At 34.7% G+C, this 21,771-nt stretch overlaps 6 protein-coding genes across 6 annotated transcripts; 5 read left to right on the forward strand and 1 right to left on the reverse strand.

Moving 5' to 3' along the window:
• Window positions 1–1,059: 1,059 nt before the first annotated feature.
• On the forward strand, window positions 1,060–2,324 carry LOC108858688 (F-box protein At5g03970-like). The gene has a single exon (XM_018632573.2). It carries the CDS (start codon window positions 1,060–1,062, stop codon window positions 2,287–2,289), a length of 1,230 nt encoding a protein of 409 aa, XP_018488075.1. The 3' UTR covers window positions 2,290–2,324.
• Window positions 2,325–2,586: 262 nt separating this feature from the next.
• On the forward strand, window positions 2,587–3,452 carry LOC108856838 (uncharacterized). The gene is made up of 2 exons (XM_018630730.2): window positions 2,587–2,847; window positions 3,138–3,452. The coding sequence occupies exons 1-2, from the start codon at window positions 2,748–2,750 to the stop codon at window positions 3,260–3,262; spliced, it is 225 nt and encodes a 74-aa protein (XP_018486232.1). The 5' UTR covers window positions 2,587–2,747; the 3' UTR covers window positions 3,263–3,452.
• An 82-nt stretch (window positions 3,453–3,534) lies between these two features.
• LOC108856836 (pentatricopeptide repeat-containing protein At3g62470, mitochondrial) lies at window positions 3,535–5,758 on the reverse strand. Its single transcript, XM_018630729.2, has one exon. It carries the CDS (start codon window positions 5,677–5,679, stop codon window positions 3,838–3,840), a length of 1,842 nt encoding a protein of 613 aa, XP_018486231.1. The 5' UTR covers window positions 5,680–5,758; the 3' UTR covers window positions 3,535–3,837.
• A 702-nt stretch (window positions 5,759–6,460) lies between these two features.
• LOC108860024 (universal stress protein A-like protein) lies at window positions 6,461–7,733 on the forward strand. Its single transcript, XM_018633928.2, has 4 exons — window positions 6,461–6,865; window positions 6,952–7,061; window positions 7,312–7,430; window positions 7,514–7,733. Exons 1-4 carry the CDS (start codon window positions 6,694–6,696, stop codon window positions 7,599–7,601), a joined length of 489 nt encoding a protein of 162 aa, XP_018489430.1. The 5' UTR covers window positions 6,461–6,693; the 3' UTR covers window positions 7,602–7,733.
• Window positions 7,734–16,497: 8,764 nt separating this feature from the next.
• Window positions 16,498–18,866, forward strand: LOC108856632 (uncharacterized). The gene is made up of 3 exons (XM_018630482.2): window positions 16,498–16,776; window positions 16,878–17,311; window positions 17,526–18,866. The coding sequence occupies exons 1-3, from the start codon at window positions 16,717–16,719 to the stop codon at window positions 18,688–18,690; spliced, it is 1,659 nt and encodes a 552-aa protein (XP_018485984.1). The 5' UTR covers window positions 16,498–16,716; the 3' UTR covers window positions 18,691–18,866.
• A 1,869-nt stretch (window positions 18,867–20,735) lies between these two features.
• On the forward strand, window positions 20,736–21,771 carry LOC108862276 (uncharacterized). Its single transcript, XM_018636358.2, has 3 exons — window positions 20,736–21,027; window positions 21,130–21,349; window positions 21,429–21,771. The coding sequence occupies exons 1-3, from the start codon at window positions 20,822–20,824 to the stop codon at window positions 21,642–21,644; spliced, it is 642 nt and encodes a 213-aa protein (XP_018491860.1). The 5' UTR covers window positions 20,736–20,821; the 3' UTR covers window positions 21,645–21,771.

The following is a 21,771-nucleotide window of genomic DNA, read 5'->3' on the forward strand; positions in this document are numbered from 1 at the left end:
TGATGGTAGAGACATTACTCCATCCATAAAATCATTGATATCCTCTCTGGAGCGTCAAAATGAAGACGATCATGTATGATGGAAGATAGAATTATTAGAATATGCCACCTTTTAGAGAGAACCGTAGTGAACGCAACCTCCTTTGCGAGAGGAAGGACCTGATGTGGAAAATAATTTCGTCTGGTAGATTGCTGATTCGATCCATACTTGAAGAAGCAAACCGTAGAAAACGTTACTCCCTTATAATCGTCAAAACCCTAGTCTAAATAACGCAGGAACACACCGTGTTATATGGATCCATCCAATGTAAACGTGTCACGTAATATGCCTTGATTTTATTTGCTACTTAAACACATCTTAACCGCAAAATGAAATAGTTTGGGTTAAACTGGTTTTCAAACGAGATAACCTATGCCGATCATCACTCGTACCAAAGTTAGAAGATCGTTTTCTCACCCCTACCTTTTTCAAATCCCTCTCCTACAGGCACAAGCATTAGAGGGGAAAACTCAAACCAAGATTTGATTTGGTTCGGCTCTAATTTCTTGGTTTGGAATTGGTTCGGCTTGCAACTGGTTTTAGTGCAGTTAGCTTGTGGGCTTAGCCTCTTAACCCGACTGTTTCGCGCAATACGAAAACGACGCATCATAACGAGGACAGTATAAACGTCAAAACCTTGCATCATCCATCTACCTGTCCTCTTCTCTTTTGCTCTCCTCTTCTCTTTCGCTCTCCATCAGCATTATGTAAGTCTTTGCTTCTATGAAAGTGACGATTCTCGCTTCACGACCCTTTTTGGATCTTCATATGTAAAATTTTTCTTAGGGTTTCAGAAAAGTTTCTAAATTTTTGTTTCAACACCGGTATTATAAATAAAAAAAGGGTTTTGTCTTGTTAAATATTATTCTCTCTGGCTATGGTTTCTGTTAATATTTGTTCTCAGTGGGTTTAGTTAAGAGAGAGAGTCTTGTAATCGATTTTTGAGTTTTATCTTCAGCTTGTTGATCTTTGATGTTGCTTTTCTCTTACTGAAGCATCAAAGAAACAGTGCTTGGTGCAATGTCCAGGTTAAAAACAAGTTTCGGGAACAGGTCTGATGTGAGCGTTCATCAAGTAGTAAACAGCGGTGACATTATGTCCGAGATTCTTCTCCTGTTGCCACCTGAAACGGTCTACACGCTAATTATGGTATCAAAGAGATGGCTTCAGATCATCTCCGACCCTTTATTCCGTCGGACTTACCTAACCAAATGGAGAACGAAGTCAGAACTCTTAGGCTACTTCATCTGCAAGACGAAGAACTCTGGAAGTTTCAAATACGAACTTCGTCACACTCCTCCTCAGCTTCTTCGTCACCCCTCCTCCACAAGAACCAGCTTATTAGGTGATGAGATCGAGTCGTTGAAACAGCTCGGACACTACGTCGATTCTTCTTCGAATGGTTTTGTTCTTTGTAGCAACCGTCCAAACGGTTACTACCTGTGGAATCCGAGTACACGTAGGCGTGATCGGATTCCACATCCTATCGTTCACTTTGAAATCTCTTGTACGTCGTTGATGATCGTCGAGGATCGTCCGCTTAGCTACAAGGTGATCCGCGCAGATTGGGTGAGCAAACCAAGCGCGAAGTTGAGAGTGGAGACTTTTTCGTCTAACACCAATACTTGGAGCTGCTCAGAGCTGACTTGTTCCGAGCCTATGGTTCTCATTCTAGGCAGTCAAGGAGGAGGAAGAGGAGGGAAAGTGATCGGTGGAGTCGTCTATTGGTACGCCACGGGAGGTAGAGTTGCTATTTACGACTCAAACAACAAGGAGAAACGAATCGATCTGGTGAAGCTACCGAAAATCTACGATAGCGATGAACGTGTTCTGGCTCGTTCGGGTGATGGATGTGTACAGTATGGACGGTGCACTAAGTCAGTGATGGAGATATGGAAGCTGGAAGAGGTAAGCGGTGTTTTTAAGTGGAAGCATCAACATAAGCTGAATTTCAAGGTGATGTGGAGGTGGTACGATGTGAAACAAGATGCGAGATTTGAGAGAAAGCTGCTAGCATTCCCAATCAGAAACGAGACTCATGCTGCAACAACAATAACACAGATAGGGTCGAAGAAGAAGAGTATTAGCAAGGAGGAGGAGCAAGGTGTGCCTTATGGGGTTTCTGAAATGTATTGCCATAGTTTTGACGATCTTGGCTTTCCTTTCTTTCTACGTTATACAAATAGAGGTGATGTCTCTGAGATCATAGGGAGAAAACTCCTACGTCACTACATGTCTTCCTCTGTATGAATCAGTTCGTGTGTTATCATTTTCTATTTTATCTATTTATTTTATCTATTTTCTATTTTATCTATTTATTTATTTTTATTTTCTTCTGGCTGTCATATAATTTCAGTTCTTGAGGAATTGGATGCATTTTCTTTTGTTCAAAGAAGAGAATGGAAAAATGATGACCGTCTGGCGTCAAACATGATGAGATGAACATTTTGTTTGAAAAAAAAAACATCAAATGGAAAAGAAAAAAAAGAGTTTTAAAATAAATGATACGACGACGTTTTGAGATGGTCCTTAAAGAGGGAAGAGGAAGAAAGACCCATCAACCACAGTGAGGAATTAAAACCCCTCCGACCAGAAACTGTGGATAATTCTATAGTTAAATCCTCGAAAATCATACATCGGAAAATATATTTGAATCCGTGAGTCTTCTTCTGCTGAAGATCTGGGAAAGTAAAGACAAAGGGGGAAAGATGAAGCAGGCGAGATTTCTGGATTGGTATGTGAAGATTGCAATTGGATCTGCTATCATCGGCGGAGGAATGGAGTTCTTCATGATCAAGACCGGTTTCTGTAAGTTCTATCCATTGGATCAAAGCTGTGAATTCTAATTAATCGTAAATTAGGGTTTTTTTTCTTCCAAGTGGCAACAATCGATTGATACTGTTTCACTGGAACAGTGTCAATATCGTTGATTTTGGTTAAAATATTATTAGGGAATATGCTTATTATTGAGGTTGAAGTTTATTACTTTCTTTGTGCACAATCTTCATTTTCAGCTTCTAGTTTATACGTTATACATGTTTGGTTATATATATTCTTGTCCTTATGAAAAGCTTGGGTTTTATTACCAAAACTTGCAGACGACAAGGTTACTGTACTAGAAGCTGAGAAACGAGCCTATGAAAATTCCCCTGAAGCTCAAGCCATGCGAGAAGCTCTTAATCCCTGGAGAAACAAGGACGCTGCAGCTAAAAAAACTCCTTAGAAAGGTTCAGTCATGAAGTTACTTTTACTCACTCTCAAACTTTGCAAATGCTGCTTCAGCCTCTGCTATTTTGAGATATTAAGTTTTTCATTTGCTAAATGTAGCAGCTTTGAACACATTTACATGTTATGAATGAAGAAGATAAAAGATGCTGAAATAAAAAACAAAGATATGGGTTTTGAAGGTTCAATGAAGTTTTTCAAAAGTATAAAACTCAATACTCTTAACATGTTACAATGAAATCACTAATATATAAGATGTCCTTGAGACAAATGTTACAGTAAGAAAAGCAGAGACATGCTTAAGACAATATACATAACAATTTGCTAGTAGTCTTAATTGATGCTTCTCAACGGGGGGTCCTCGTTGAGCCATTAGAATAGAACCTCAAGTATTGGTTCAAAGCAAACCATATGTGGCTAAGATAAGTCCAAGCAATGCAATTGAAGTCATGTTCTTGATCGAAGTTAGAGTTCTGACTCTAACCAAGCCTTTGCAGTTGAGATCAAGTAATAACCACTTACTAATGAGCACAATCCTTTTCCGAGTTAGCCCCTTGAAATATCCCCAAGTCATCAATCTTCCATGAATCTCTGTTTGAATCTCCTTCTAGTCATCTGAGCCCATCTTGCAAAGATCTCTGAAGCCTCAAACTTACCAGAGAACTTAGCTCTCTGTGCCAATTCCTCAAATATATCAGGCTGTCCTCCTCTGTGAAAATCAGCAGCAAACTTGTTATAATCAATCAAAGGAGTCTTCATTCCTTTGTCAAGCATCTCCTCCAAATATCTACACGCCTCTCTCGACTTCCCTTCCCCTATAAGCCCTCTGATCAAAACCGTGTAGGAGTTGTCGTCAGGACAAATCCCTTTCTTCACCATCTCCTCCCAAACCGCCCTCCCCATCTCGTACTTCCTCGCCATGAAGTATGATTTCATCATCATGTTAAACGTGTGTATCGACGGCTCGATCCCGTTCTGTATCATCTTGTTGTAGATCCTTGTCGCGTGTTCCGGCATCTTCCTACTCGCCATCAGTTTGATCAGAGCGTTGTACGTCTTACCATCCGGAGGATGTCCCTTCTCTTGCATCTCCTTGAGCAGTTCGTAAACCGTATCCAGCTTCCTCTGCGTCCCGAAACCAGTGATCAGACACGTGTAAACCGCAGCGTCGGGTTGCAAACCGGAATCAACCATGTCATCGAAATACTCAACAGCAGCTTCCATGCTCGACTGTTTACAAAAATCACGGATCATGATGGTATAGCTACGCACATCAGGACAAGGCCCCTTGGATTTCATGACATGGAACAGTTTAATCGCATCAGACTTCTTTCTACTCCTCAGCAAACCTTCAAGCATAACATTGTGAGCCACAACATCCGGTTTCAACCCCTCATCAATCATACCGTTCCAAATCCTAGCCGCCTCCATCAAGTTCCTAACTCTGCACCAACCGTTAAGCAGAACAGTGTAAGTCATCAGATTGGGAGTAAACCTCTCCTTCAACCTATCAAACAAAACCTGCGCTTCTTTCCCAAGCTTAGCCCTCCCAAGACTATCCAACAAGCAGTTAATCGTCTCGACACCAATCTTGAACTTATACTTCTTCATCACCTCAAAGATACCAACAGCTTTCTTCCTCTCTTTAGCAGCAGCGAAGGCTTTCATCGCGATAGCGAACGTCTCCATCGTCAACAACTCTTTCTCGCCCATCTCTTCGAGCAGAGAAACCATCGTCTCGAACTGTCTTGTCTTGGCTAAGATACTCATCATGGAGTTGTAAGTCCTCGAGTCGTGACCGAAACCTGGCTTCTTCTCTGCAGCCCAGCGGAAGAACCTAAACGCAGGCTTCCTCGCGTGTCGAAACCGTTCTAACACCTCAACGACCAGGTCGTGAGATAGATCCACGTTCATTTCGTCGAGAACGGCTTCCATGTTTCTATCTAACGCGAACAGTTCATCGATCACTCTGCAGACTCTCTCTACTTCTTCGGGATTAGTACTTGAATCAACAACACATCTGACGTCAATTTCATCACTAGCAAGATCATCATCTTCATCATTATCGTGATCAGATTCGATTTCGTCATCACATTCTCCACTACCATCATCAGAAGTAATACTAGAGACACCTCTAAAACCTATAGAGGCGTGCGTGTGAGGATGATAAGCGGAGTAACGTATCATACCGGAGAAAGGAGAAGACCTACTAGCGCGGTAAAATCGTACTTCTTCTCCTTCTCCTTCTCCTTCTCTTCTACCGCCCCGTACCTCTGTCCCGCCGATTAGTCGGCTTTGACTGGAAATGAACCCGTCGGAGCTCGATGAAGAAGAAGAGCGAGCGAAGAGGGGAGGCTTAGCGGAGCTTCTTCTCAGGTAGAGACGTAGCCATGGAGGAGGAGGAGGAGGAGCCATCGCAGCTTCGACGGCGATTAGCAATGGCGAACTTGGTGAAAAGGCGGCTGATTAACGGCGGAGATAAATCAGAGTTTCCTTCATTTTAGGCCCATTAAGCCTTTTGATGAAAAGATTGTGTCAACGTTAAAGGCCCGTTAACCTGATGAAAAGAATGTGTCAACGTTAAAGGCCCGTTAACTTATTATATGTTCGTTTTCTGTTTAACTCTGGGCCCCAGCAGGAGCATTAAGGCGGGAAACCCATAAAGATCATTTTAAGGTGTCAATTACTCGGAAGGTATCTGTATGCATCTTATCTTCATTTTAGGGTCATGATATTTTCTCTTTTTGGAGGGGACCAGTTATTATATTAGGTTTTATTTGCTTCAATCATATACACTTCACTTAGTTTGCGTTATCTTCATACACGTTATGGATGGTACAAATCTAAAATTCCTGATCAGTCGATTTGTATAAACTTCAAGAACTTACTTTTGTCCTTTTTGTTCTAGAAAGTTCAAGAAATTTGACTTCATAATATACCATTATATATATATATATAATTGTTCAAAAGGGTGTAGTAATTCTATAAAACATGAATTATCTCTATACAAATCACACAACTTTTCAATATACAGTGTGATCTAGCAAAACAAAACAAAAAGTTTAATGTTGTAGTTTAGATTTACATCTACGATATCTTATATGATTGGTCATCACTCAAACGTGGGTTTATATCTTATCTTTTCGTTAAGAGAAAAGCTACGGCACTACAAACTTTTCAGCTGTGAAATTAGTTACGAGAAAGTGAATGCAAGTCTTTTGCATTAATAAACAAACTACTTACTTGTTATAAAACTTTATCCAAACTAAAACACTTAACTCCAAAACCAGAAATCAAGTGGGTTTGCCTAGCTGCTTGTATAAATAGAAACATAATCGCAATCTCTTCTTCCATCAAACCTTGTTCATTAGATATTTCTTTGTTGTTATTTTAAGCAAATAAAAGAGTTTTTTTATAGTAATTAAGGAAATGGAGGAAACGAAGGAGAGAAAGATTGTAGTAGCCGTGGACGAAAGCGAAGAGAGCATGGAAGCACTTTCATGGAGTCTTGACAATCTTTTTGCATATTGTTCCAATAACACCCTAATCCTCCTTTACGTCAAGCCCCCTCTTCCTGTTTACTCTTCCATTGACACCGCAGGTGAGTCTCGTCATTTCACAATATATCCTTTGATTAAGCTACCCTTGAAATAATTCTCAGTGGATTATGTTTGGTCGACTTTCTAGGGTTTATAGTGACCGGAGATCCGGTTGCAGCGCTGAAGAAATATGAACACGAGCTTGTGGAATCGGTCATGGCTCGATCTCGAACCGTCTATCAAGATTTTGAGTTCGATGTAAGCTCTTACTATAAATTTTGGATCACTTTGTTGGATTGTATCAAAAAGATAGCAAGTGGGGTTAAGGAAACATAATCAGATATTATTTAGAATTTTTTTTTCTTTTCAAAAAGAAAATATTATTTATAAGTAATCGTGTTTATCTTGTATACAAAAATACTAAAATATATATGTATTTAATATCCTTTTCGAAAGATTCGACACAAACAGTGGAATACAAGTAACTGAAGTTATCGTTAATGTGCAGATTAATATAGAGAGAAGAGTTGGAAGAGGAGATGCTAAGGAAGTCATATGTAACGCAGTTCAGAAACTTAAGGCTGATATGTTAGTTATTGGCACACATGACTATGGCTTCTTTAAAAGGTAAGACCTTTACTTTATCATTTTGTTCTTAATTATACGATTTAATTGGTTATTGATATGGTTTATGTATGTTTCATTGATAGGGCTTTGCTAGGCAGTGTGAGCGAGTATTGCGCCAAAAGAGTGAAATGTCCTGTGATTATCGTGAAGAAGAATCCTCAATACAATTGAACGCAAAAGTCTTACTTCTTATGATTGTGTGTATGTTTCAAAGCAATTAATGTAACAGTTAAATCAATCTTCGATATATATATTGATGACCAGTTTAAATTCTAAATAAAATTGGCGGATTATGATAATAAATTCTTTAATAGATAGTAAGTAATATAACAAGAAAAAATACTATGGCGGGCACTCATCACTTATTTTCATTAAGATCAACACAATTTCTAAACACAAGTTACACAACAGTGGATTTACATCTTTCTCGAGGGAAAAAACAGTGGACTACGTATACAACATAAACGTTTTGGATATTTGCAATTTAGATGTCTCTTTTAACTCTAAATTATTGTTACTTGTTAGTTTCAAGCAAGGCCCATTGTTGTAGACTTGTAATGGGTCTATATTGTTTGTAACATTATGATTATTCCAGACGCTATAACTCATAAATATTTCAAATTTACTTTTATAATTTTAATATTTACAAATAAAATTAAATAAAAATTTTCAAATAAGTTTTTTCTAAAATTAGATTTAGATAACAATAATATTAGATAAAAAACTTAACAAATGCACTAATTAATCATGTGCGTAAGTATTAAGAAAATAGTTTTATAAAATAATGTAGTATTTTATTTTTAGTTTAATATTTAATTATGTAATTCTATGTAAAATTATATATTTTACTGTATCATTTTGTTAATTAATACTTCTATAATATTTTTATATATATGCTATTTATTTATAAAATTTTATGAATTTAAATTAAGTATCATAAATATAAAAAACATAATATAAAATATATTTTTTTTTGAAGTTAAGTTTGAAATTTTTTTTTTTTTTTTTTTGAGAAAAGTTTGAAGTTTTCTTTTGAAGAAAACTAACTTAAAACTTCAAAAGAAAGTGTTTTTTTTGGAAATGCTCGTATTATTATCTCATCTCTTGATCCGGTTGATGCAGTGGTTTACTTCGTGAATGCATATAACAGAGATGTTTGCAAAATAAATAAGAACTTGACGCACGTTGCTCATATGAATCCTTAGCAAATGTCCCTTTCCTCGTTCATGGAAACAAGATGGACATTCCCTTTGCTGCCTCAGAAGATGAGCTGCTTTAGCATCTAGGCCTAACCGATTTCACCACTGGAAATGTTATGTGAATCTCGCAAAAACAAATGTTCATTTCCTTAAGGTGTTCATGTACATCATTGTCAGGAAGTTGGGTTTAAGCGAAAGATTCAAATGGGTTTCTCAATATATCAACTAGATTGGATCAATGTAACTCTGCCTGCTCTCTCTAGATATCTAATGTGTGGTTACATTTCCAAGTTATTTAATGAAGTATTTAAAATGTGTGTATAACTTTGTATATATGTTGACAAGATTTTCTATTTTTGACGACTTTTTAAAATTAGGATATGATGAAGTGTGTGAAACTAATTTTGTTCATGACTGTGTAACTGTGTGGGTCTAAGGCAATGGCTGTCTCTGAGCTTTTGTCGAAAGATGAAGACTTAAAGCCTTTAATAATGTATGTACAAATGGCCATGTGAATCGAGTTTGACATTTAACAATCACAGTGTCCTACAATGAAGACCAATCACTTTGACATACAGATGTACCATAATGTGTGTTGGTACATATTGTTTTCCATGTGTTATGTCTCTTTGTGAGCTCATCATTTGGTTCCTTTTCGTTTTTTTTTTTAAATGTAAACCAAAACAGACGAAGGTTTCGATAAACCATGTATATCTTATTTTATTAACCTCAGCCACGCTTGTAAACGTTCAAGTCGCAACACAATATCCATGCATATAAGTGCTAAAGCTAAAATCAACTTCATCCCATAATTTTTTAGAGTAATTCTTAAATAATAATAGTTATACAATAGTAATTTATATCATCACTTTTTATATGCATAATTATTATATCATATTTATTGTTTTAAAAAATCATTAAAAATTAAAGATGGAGAGGTCTAATAATTTAGATCTTGCAACACAAGTAATGTATTCCAATAACAAAACTTTTTACAATATTTTCAATTATTTACACACTTTCACTTTATTGCTTTTCAGAATTTATCCTTTGGATCGATTCTTGTCTAGTGACTCTTTTTTGTTTGAACAAATTGTCTAGTGACTCAAAGTTAAAGAATACAGTAGTATATTATTACTGCAGTAATTCGAATTAGAATCGTAGTTTACGTAGTTTGCTTTGTTAAATTTTATTTGCTGTCGTGTTTATTATTCGCAACTTTTCAAAAAAGCACAGCCGAGCTGGACAGTGGACACTGGTCCTATGTCACCTCTCTTTTTCCATATTCTCTGCTTATAACTTTCTTATCGACAATATCATCTCATCTAGCTTTACCCATAAATATTTCCCTATTGATTAATATGTTTTGATTTGTTTTTTTTTTTTGATCAATATGTTTTGATTTGTTTTGCATTGCGAATTTCAGCATAGAAATGTGTATATATTGTAATTGATACAATTACCACTATTTATCTGTTTGAACTTAATAATACGTCAGTATTTACAAAAAAAAAAAAAAACTAGTTGAGTTGGTTTTTGGGGTTAAGGGATGCACATGGATCACTCATTCCCACGTGATATCTAAGCCAAGAACACGTGCCTTCCTCTGAATTCTGTCTGACTTTTATTTGATTGGTCTCAGTTTTTGTTCAAAACCCGAAGCTTTGGATCAAAAAGAGGTCTCTATCGTATGAATTTGAGCCAAACTAGATGATTGGTTTGCTGCCCAATGCAATATTCCCTATTGTTTACTCCATAATCGACATTTAAATAATGACCTTTCACTACACAACTAGGATTTAACTATAGATTCTTGTCTTAACATTTGCGCGACTTTGACACTTATGTGGTTCTTCTATATTAAACCCATGTCTTGATAAAAGTCTCCAATAGACAATGCACCCATCATCTTGCAAAGTTCAAACACTTGGTAGTGTGTGTACGTAATCCACTTGAATAAATATTAATATAAAATGAATTTTGATAAGGTTTTGTAAGTCTGATCATGCTTTCCTACAACTTGTAAAGTACTATATATAATATCGGGATTAAACAACAAAAATAGATGATAGAAGGGATTTAGTGAAGATATATGGCTACATGTTACGAATATAAATTTTAAGAGGAATATATATACACCAAAAGTAGCATATATGTGACATCTTGACAAAACGTGTCAAACATCAACCTAACTGGTGATCGATAACCACAGGCATTGATTGATCAATCCGAAACTAATTGACTTGATATGTAATGGTTTAGTTGAGAGTTTGAACTAATAGCCTTCTATAGTTCTATGAAAGTATATAAAACTAATTAGACGGTTTTGATTCGGTTTATAAAGTTTAATATGCATCTATCTTATTAAAGTTGAAGTACCCATTGAAAGTGTTTGGAAACAAGGATATGAGAATTAATGAGATATGTGTTTGGAAACAAGGATAAGAGAATTAATGAAATATGTTTGGAAACATGGATAGTAGAGATATGTATTTTTTTTATTTACACATTTAGTCATTGTATTTCCAATAAATTAATAACAAATATATCTTATTAAAGTTGAAGTACCCATTGAAAGTGTTTGGAAACAAGGATATGAGAATTAATGAGATATGTGTTTGGAAACAAGGATAAGGGAATTAATGAAATATGTTTGGAAACATGGATAGTAGAGATATGTATTTTTTTTTATTTACACATTTAGTTATTGTATTTCCAATAAATTAATAACAAATAAGAATTGTTTAGCAACATGAATAACATATTTAATACTTCTTTTTAGGTAAACATTTAGCCACTGTTTTACAATAAATTAAACAACATTCTTACTATATTTTCTTTTATTTACAATTCTGTCACTATATTTACAATTTTTTTTATTTACAATTTTTATGGTGAAAATAAAAACACAAACTGAAATATAAATAGTATATTATATAAAACAATTTTTAAACACACAATATTATTACCTTCTTTAGCTTAGTCAAATATAAAAATTTCAAGAGTTCAATTTTCAAAAAAATATATCATAAAATTAATAATAATTCATAAAAAACTAATGCAAAAAATTAAAAATTTAAAACATGGATAAAAGTATGTCAAGAAGAAAAAAGTAATTGCTTATATTATTAAAAAAATTGGAAATCCATTATATCAGTTTAAAAATATACAAAATGGACTAATCTAATTACCTAAAAACATTGTTTTTCTAAAATAATCATAAAATAAAATTTAATGGTATATATACATATTTAAAATCAAAATAATAATTTAAAATTGATTTATATCAAAATTAATCTAAAATATGCATATATTCAAAAATTTATCTTTACTAAAATATTTTCCAATAACCATTATTAAAAATATTTTCAATATATATAAGAAAAATACAACAAAAAGATTAATTTCATATACCAACTTAAATTATGGTTTTATATTTCACATTAAAATTTAAGAATATAATATATGTGATTATTTATAAGATGGTACATATAAAATACTATTAATTATATGACTATTTATATGATGGACCAATACAATTAGTTACATGATGACATATATATATATAATACATAATAGTGACTAGGGCTGGGTGTTCAGGTATCCATTCCGGTTAGTTTCAGTTCTGTTTGGGTTTCGGGTTTCCGGGATCAAAGATTTCAGTCTCATTCATATATTTCTAAATTTCAAATCGAATTATGACTAGGCTGGGCGTTCAGGTATCCATTCGGGTTCGTTTCGGATCTGTTTGAGTTTTGGGTTTCAATGGTCAAAAATTTCAGCTCCATACAAATATTTCTAAATTCCAGTTCAAATTATATTCGGATCTTTGCGGGTTTAGTTCGGGTTCGGATAACCCATTTAAATTATTTTTTAAAATTCATTATATATTTAAAATTTCTTAAATCTATAAATAAAATAATATATTGTATATAAATCTGAATAACATATGTGAGAATACCTAAACTTAACATATAAATTGGTTTGGTTTAAATTTTGGATCAAAAATCAATAATTATTTTAAATATTTTTGGTGTTTTGAGTGTACTTCTACTATGTTAGATATTTTTATTTGACTATTTATATATAATATTTATATATATATATATATATATATATATATATATATTTCAAGTATTTAAACCAACCTAAAAGTATCATATATATTCTGAATTTTTATATACATTAAAAATAAAAATAATTAATATATAAGTATATAAATCTTTTTCAGATACATTTTGATATCCAATTCGAATTGGTTATGGTTTCGGTTGTCTAAATATCAAAATTTGGAATAATTTGGATATTTAATCAACTTTGATTCGGGTTTGGTATTACTCTTTCGGATCGTGATCGGTTCGGTTCTTCAGATTTTAATTTTTTATCCAGCTTTGATATTGACATAAAAAATAAATAGCAATATATTTTTAAAATATATACCCGCACGGGCGTGCGGGTCAAAATCTAGTTTTTTTTTAAAACACTAGATAACAGTTTTATAATGTGTATGTATGGATTAGATATGTGCATATTATATTGGGTATCTATACATACGTCGTCATGACCCGTGATATGCCTCTTGAGATGCTAACATGTTTAAAGAATGGGGACCGATACCCTTAAGTAGACCCATTTCTCAACTAGATCTTTTAACTTATATATACTACAAGTTAACCGCATTTACACATAATTGTCTTTCTAGTGTTTGTTAATTATATAAAAAGGAGATTCGCCAGATCATTAGGTGAAGCCATACTGGCGCATATAATCGTTTCAACTAATAACTTGTGTTTTGTGTATTATGCACCCTCATTCTGTCATCAGTTATTTTAGTTTCCGAGATTTCGAAGTTTATAAAACATGCACATATATGTATCCCTAATTCGCAACTAACTTAGTTCAGTTCCATGAAAATTCAATCAAAACATTAGACTAACCGAATGGAAATAATCTCTTTAACTTTATAACAATTTTCTTTATCTGACATGAAAATATATGGTTCACGCAAAACTGTACTTGTAGCTTAAATTAAGGATAAATAATTATCAATACGGCTATAATTTGTGGCCAACACACACATTTTGCTATACGTCCAAAAATGTGGAAGGAGGTTGTACCTATGATATAATCATTTTTGCAGCTGCATTATTATTAGTGTTGTTAAATGTTTATTCAGAAAATGCAGTTCCAATCATAAAGGGTAACCATCTGTTGTCTTGCTAGAAGAATAAGATAAAAAGAATTCTGAAGGGAAAAAACATTTATTTGACATTTCATTTCATATTCATTTCAGACCATATATATCTTGCTACATGTACATGTTGACATTACATTATTTTTGGACCATACAAAACTCGACATGATTTTCAACAGCGTGCTGTTTCCTTGCAAACATTAATCATAATACGTTCCCCAAATCAAATTAGCTACGTAATTTCTCGATTGGTATAAAACCAGGAGGCTAATATAACATGTACCAAGAAATGATTAAAACTCGTGTGTAGTTCATCAAAGCGCTAACATATGCACTACTATGAAATTCTTGACATGGCCAACATCACGTTAATGATCAATATCATAGGCTCCGTTCTGATGAAGATTTCATTTCTGGCAAACATTAATAGCAAGGGAATCTAGCAAAGAAAATAAAACCTGAAGTATATAGTAAGAAATTATTGAACATGATTACTGAAGAGATGGGTGGTGATATAGTGCAATCATTAGTCTTACTATGCCTATTTCATAAAGACAATATGATAGACCACAGTGATATATAAATTAGAAACTCTACTATTTTAAGCAACTGATTAAAGGTTTCTCAGTCTTTTGGGGTGTGGTTGGTAACTTGATATCGTGGAAGTTAATAGAAAGTAAAAAAAAATTCACCGTAACAAAGATCGTACAAAGATACAAAGCCGGAGATATCCAGAGACCAAGCCCCCAAGAAAGTTATTTATTAGTGAAGTCTAAAATAATTTAAAGTTTAAAGTAAGAAGTTAATATAAAATGACTTTATAACTTTAGTTTTTACTTAATTGAGATTACAAATGCAAGCTAAGATTTTAATCCAAAATTCTAGCTTAGTATGTAGCTAAGGTTTGATTGGTAATGTTGTAGTTTCAAAGATTTTGCTCTAGTATTATTGCTTTAAATTTTGTTACTGTGGTCTTTGGATTAAAGTTTTGGAAAGCACCTACAATTGACTGTGAAAAATTGGCTTTCCACAGCCAACAAAATATTAGAAATGACTGTGAACTTGTTAAAATTAATAAAGCATAATGTAAATTCAGTGTTCTAGATATATTTTTGTTGTGCACAGTCACTACAGCAACAACCAATCATCCTCTAAGATATTAATTCAAAATTCTAGATTTTTAACTCTTTGATTGTGATATTTACAAACTATGATAATATTATACAATGGGTTTGCAGCTAACAATGTCTTAATAGGATTCATGTCTTACTTATTATCCCGTCATATGAGATTCCATCTTACCGTACAACACAATGCTAAAGATTTTTCAAAAACATTTTTTACAATAATTTATATGATTTTTTGTTCAAAAATTCGAAACACAGATTTTATGGTATAGAATTATAAACAACCATTTACCAAACAACTGAATTTAAAAAAGTTTCCACAGAAGAGTAACCAAAACTCTGGTTTGGTAGGCAATTCAGATATCGAAAAAGGTTGTTGATACAAATATTAGATGGAGTGGAATATAGTAAAATATAGATTAAGTTAAAAATGGATTATTATATCTATCAATTTATCAATCTATCTATATTATTAAAATTCAAATATATTTTGGTACTATTTGAAAACATAGATTAATTGAATAAACGAGAATTATTTGAGAACATAGATTAACTGAATAAATGAAAATTGTTTGGAAACATGAATAGCATATTAATTATTTTTTTTATTTAAACATTTAATCATTGTATTTTCAATAAAGTAAGTATTTTATTTTTTGTTTTTTTATTTACAAATTCTGTCATTGTATTTAAAATCAATAAAAATTAATTAATTACAATGGTTATTATTTATTTGTGGTGAAAATAAAAACTAGAAACTGAAATATATAGTATATATTATATAAAACAATTTTAAATACATTATTACTTTATTTAGTTTAGTCAAAGATAAGAATTGTGAGATTTCAATTTTCAAGAAAATAAAATATTATAAAATCAATAATAGTTCATATAAAACTAATGTAACTTTTTTAAAAAAATTAGTATATTGATACATTTTAATAAACATGTATGAATAATACAAGTACATCAAGTTATAAATTTTTAATATTATGTACAAATAAAAAATTATTATCAAATCTATATTATAAAATAATATATTATACTTTATATGTAAATTATGAAACATAAAAAATATACGTGAGATTTTTTTAAAAAATCATCAATTTATCAGTTTACGTTGAACACAAGTTAAATCAAACATTTACGCAGAACACGGATCAAGTTCTAGTATGCGTTAAGAATAATTAGAAGAGATATGGTTAACAATTAAATCGAAATTAATTTCGTGAGATATACACGAAATTAACTATTAAATCGAAGTAATTACAGAGAGATATGATTCTCAATCAGAAAAATTACAAAGAGATATGTATTAAGATAAACACGAGATTGACATAAGCACTTATAGCAAGTGAATAATAAATCAAATATTAACATTTACCTTTTTGATCAAATAAATCAAATAGAGCAAATTATCAAGTTATGTTTTTACAAGGAGCGCAATTTCTCAATCAAATAATAACATTTACATAACAGAGAATATGTAAAAGGGAAATGGTGCCAGCTATTAAGGTTTTAAAGTGATTAGAAATTTTTCTCTCATGTCAGAGCTGTCATCTCTATTTCTCTCTCCTATACTCTGTAACCTTTTTTCTTCTCTTCTCTGTCTTTATCTCTCTGTTTCTTTATAAGCACTTCTCTTTCTTTTCTCACATCTTGGAGAAGAAAGAAGCAAAGAATTCTTGGGAAAGAGTAAAAAACACAAAAAGTTAAATCTAGTTCCATCTACAGACCCAATCAGAATAAAAACACCTCTGCAAACAATGGCTGTTCATCATCTCCGCAAGGACAACAAGATGCATTGGTGGTTCACTCACAAGAAGGTAACTACAAACCTCAAATCATCAAACTTTCTTCAGTTTTGTCGACTATTTCTTTATTGGGCAGTCAAAAGATATTAACTTTACATTATATACTCTTTCAGCTTGTTGATAACTACGTTAAAGACGCAAGGTCTCTCATGGCGAGTGAGGACCACAACGACGCCGCATCAGCCATTCACATTCTTGATGCGGCTTTATCGATATCTCCGCGCTCGGAAACTGCGCTAGAGCTTAAAGCGAGAGCTTTGCTTTTTCTCCGTCGCTACAAGGACGTAGCTAATATGCTTCAAGATTACATTCCCAGCCTCCAACTCGCCGCTAAAGAAGAAGATGGATCCGTTTCTTCCGACGGTTCTTACTCTTCCTCTTCTTCTTCCTCCTCTTCCTCTCAACTCTCCAGGAAGCTTCTCTCTCCAAACCGTGACTCCTCCTCCTCCTCCACCACTCCATTCACGTGCCTCTCTCTTTCTGACCTGAAGGAGAAAGTGATGGCAGGGATCTGTAGAAATGGCGATAAGGAAAAACAACAGTGGAGGTAATTTTCTATTTTTTCGATTTTATTTAAAATTTTGAACATTTGTGAAATTAATATGGCCAATTAATAATGATGGTTTTATTTTTGTATGATTTTTCTATTGTATATTAATTTTCTAATTATTGAAGTTTGATTTTATTACACTAATAACAATTATATTGAATTGTCAATTGTTTTATATGAAAATAATAATTATATTTTATAAAATTTTCAGATATGCTGTATTGGGACAAGCTTGTTGCCACCTAGGACTAATGGAGGACGCATTGGTTCTCCTTCAGACCGGAAAACGCCTTGCAACAGCCGAGTTCCGTCGTCAGAGTATATGCTGGTCCGATGATAGCTTCTGCCTCCTTCTCTCCGACTCCGACTCATCATCCTCCTCCGTTCCTTCTCCTCCAAGCAAACTCCCCGAATGCGAAACCGTCTCTCGCCTCCTCGCCCACACAAAGGTCCTCCTCCGCCGTCGCGCCGCCGCTTTCGCCGCTTTCGACGCCGGTCATTACTCAGAATCCATCCGCCACTTCTCCAAAATCCTCGACGGACGCCGTCGCCCCGCGCCGCAGGGATTCCTCGCCGATTGCTACATGCACCGCGCCGCCGCCTACAGATCCGCCGGAAAAATCGCGGAGGCGATCGCCGACTGCAACAAAACGCTGGCTCTCGAGCCGTCTTGCATCCACGCGTTGGAGACGAGAGCCGCGCTTCTGGAGACGGTACGGTGTTTGCCTGACTCGCTCCACGATTTAGAGCACTTGAAGATTCTCTACAACACGATCCTGCGCGATCGGAAACTTCCCGGACCGCCGTGGAAACGACACAACGTGAAGTACAGAGAGATCCCGGGGAAACTGTGCGTTTTGACGACGAAGTCGAAGTTTCTGAAAGCGAAGATCGCCAACGGAGAGATAGGGAACGTTGATTGGTACGGATTGATCGGAGTTAGGCGCGGATGCACCAGATCGGAGCTTGATCGAGCTAATGTCTTGTTGACTCTCAGACACAAGCCTGATAAGGCCTTGTCTTTCATCGATCGCTGTGATTTCGCCGATCAGAAGGAGGTTATCGCTGTTAAAGATCGAGCGAGTATGGCTTCGTTGCTGCTTTACCGTTTGATTCAAAGAGGTTACTCTGTCTTGACGGCGACGATAGCAGAGGAGGAACAGAGGAAGATTACGATGGCGTTGACTCAAAAGTCAACGAAAGTGGTTGAAGAACGCGAACCGGTTGAGAAACCTGGTTTGGTGAATATTAAACCGGGTAATTCGAGCGCGTATCAAGGAGTTTTCTGTCGAGATCTTGCCGCGGTCGGGAGTTTACTATCTAGGACCGGTTTTAACCAACCGATTCCAGTGAAATACGAAGCACTCAGTTGTTAAATGTTTAACCGGGAAATTCACGAACCAACAAAGTGGAAACGATTCCGTTCCCGGGCGATTTTAAAAATCAGTTATGTATCTATTCATATATGCATGTAATAAAATTCCGCTAGAATTTTTTTTGTCACTTTAAATATGCTTAACGTACTTTATCTTTATAATGCTTTGGATAATAGTGTTGGATTAAAAGAAAAAAGAATATAAAATCACTGCTCCATTTAAAATGTGACACGCATATGAATAAAATCACTTCCTCTTGGATTTGTCTGATTAAAATGCATACTTGAGTCTGACACAACAAGTTTATATTTCAAGGAATCCTTATCTACAAAGTTTGGCTGCCGTATAATGTGGCATTGTTATGGCTTAAATTACTGAAATTAGATAAATAATGATTTGGCTTAGTAATAATCTGAAAGATTTGTGTGTTTATTCAATTATTATTGGAATAAAATTCATTTGTTTCAACCTTGACCAGATTTGGGAAACTAGTTGGGTTTGGTCAAATTCTTCCAAGTTTTTAATTAATAGAAAGAGAGAGGGATCTTAAAATCTGCTATGCAATTATTTATCTGCCATTCTCGCATTTGGATTTCAGAATAATCACTGAACGCAACAGGGAATACTATGCAAGCTGCCAACCTATTCTATTAAAAAATAGCATCATCATCATCTCCCTCTTGAATACACATACACGCACATAGATAGACTCGTTAAATTTAAACAAGACATGTACGTGCAAGACGATTTATTCGGGCCATGGTTAATAATGTCCAGATAATTTTAATCATAAAGGAATTGGTTCATTTTGAGATTGAGTTGGGTGAATGTGGTCGAATTAACACATGTATATAAAGATGTGAAAATAGGAAAATGTAAGAAAATTGAGGGTGGGAAAGTTTAGATAAAGAAGCACGTGATGTATAGGATGTTGGAGACATTGGAAAGAGGATCAGTCGTGGCCAGGTATATGAATATGATGATGTCAGTGTGTATCCATGTGAGCCTATCATGTGTACTCTATTACTTGTTTAATAGTACCACTTTATTCATTTTTAATACTCGATAACGTATTGAAATTTTGAAAAGTAAGAATTAATAATATACAAAATAATAAGGTATTGGACTATTATCTATTAGCCTTTGGTCAGAGGAGCAGCGATGGAGTATTTTATTTTTCATAACGTATAGCCAACGAAAACAAGCGTAACTAGCCCAGAGTCCACACATTGCTAATAAATTATGTTTAGTGCGTGACAGAAACTAGATCCAGTTTTCCAATCTGAAGTCCCTTGCAAGTTACACAAGCAAGCATGTTGAAAATATCCGTGTTATCCATCTACCACTGAATATAATATAATCTAAAATATGAATATGAACAGCTTTTTAAAGATGGAGATGGCCAAAGAGACATGTCATTATAAAATAGTATGTAACAGAATGCAAGACATTAGTAGCTACATAAAATCCATTCGGTGGAACTCAAACCATACAAGCTAGCTCACATTTATGTGCCTTAGTTTTCTTCTTCCCTGGCATAATATATAATTGTCTTTACATGTATGGGCATTAGTCCTCTTATCTGGCCCACTATACATAGTCTTTACATCTATGGGGCTTAATATTCTTCTACCCCTGTATATAATACTCCTTACAGTTATGAGACTGATCCTTCTTCTATGGCCTAGTATATACAATAGTCTTTAAATTAATGAGCCTTACTCTTCTTATCTGGTCCAGTATTATCATATTTACATTACTAGGCCTTAGTTTTCTTCTCTGTCCAATGACTCATAGTTATTACAGTTATGGGCCTAAGTCTTTTGTTCTTGCCCAATATATTGCAAAGGAGAGTCTACATTTATACGGAATGGGGCTCGTTGATTGGTTGGGTGGACTTTGCGCGGCGTGACAATGATAGTGGTTGACATTAATACCCCCAATAGTGGTTGGACGTATAATTTGACGGTTAGGGGTATATTCGTAAATGTGATAGCTACCTACCCAGCTTCGACGTGAACAAAACGTGTCGCGTCTTGTATCTCGTAAGCAGAGAGACTTTACTCAGAGAAGCTTACACAACAATTTTATTTTGGGAGAAAGAGTGATCATCGGAAGCATCATCTCGGCGATGGGTTGGCTGACGAGATTTTTAACAGCGGTAGCGTTTTTAGCCGCCGGAGTTATATTCTCACCGGAGACATTCGGATCGTTATCAAAGGGCGAGAATTCGGCGAAGGTTTTGATATTGGTGAAGCTAGCTCATCTACTCAGCTTCGCTACAGCTTGGGGAGCTGCTCTCTGGGCTACCTTCATCGGCGGAATCATCATGTTCAAGTAATCGAATTGATCACCAACTCTCTCGGATCATTTTCCTCAGTTCGAATTGGGTCAAATTAGGGTTTATGTGTGATTCGATTGCGTGTTTGAATTGATTAGGAACTTACCGAGGCATCAGTTCGGTAACCTCCAGAGCAAGATGTTTCCAGCTTATTTCACTCTTGTTGGTTCTTGCTGCGCCATTTCACTCTCTGCCTTTGGGTATCTCCATCCATGGAAGTCTTCTTCTGCTGTGGAGAAGTATCAGCTAGGGTTCCTTGTCTCGGCTTTTGCTTTCAACCTCACTAATTTGCTCGTCTTCACTCCCATGACCATCGATGTAAGTGGACCAATCTTCAACATTGCATACAAGGTTCCTATGTAAACCAATAGTTTTTTCTTTACTTATTGGTGTGCAGATGATGAAGCAAAGGCACAAAGTAGAGAGAGAGAACAACATTGGAGATGAAGTTGGTTGGTCCAAGAACAGGGAGAAGGCAAAGACTATCCCTCAGCTAGCTGCCATGAACAAGAAGTTTGGTATGATTCACGGGTTATCATCTCTCGCTAACATCTTCTCTTTTGGAAGCCTTGCCATGCATTCTTGGTACCTTGCTGGGAAGATGGATCTCTAAATTTCTTGTCACAAAAGGTCTGAGCTTTTATGCCTCCCTTCATGAATAAAATCTCTTGCTTTGTAAGATTATTATACCAGAAGGTGAAACAGTTTGTTATAATGATATCGTTTTTTTTTCTTTTAAA

Source organism: Raphanus sativus, chromosome 5 (genome assembly GCF_000801105.2).
Source record: "Raphanus sativus cultivar WK10039 chromosome 5, ASM80110v3, whole genome shotgun sequence".
In the NCBI taxonomy this organism is placed as follows: domain Eukaryota; kingdom Viridiplantae; phylum Streptophyta; class Magnoliopsida; order Brassicales; family Brassicaceae; genus Raphanus; species Raphanus sativus.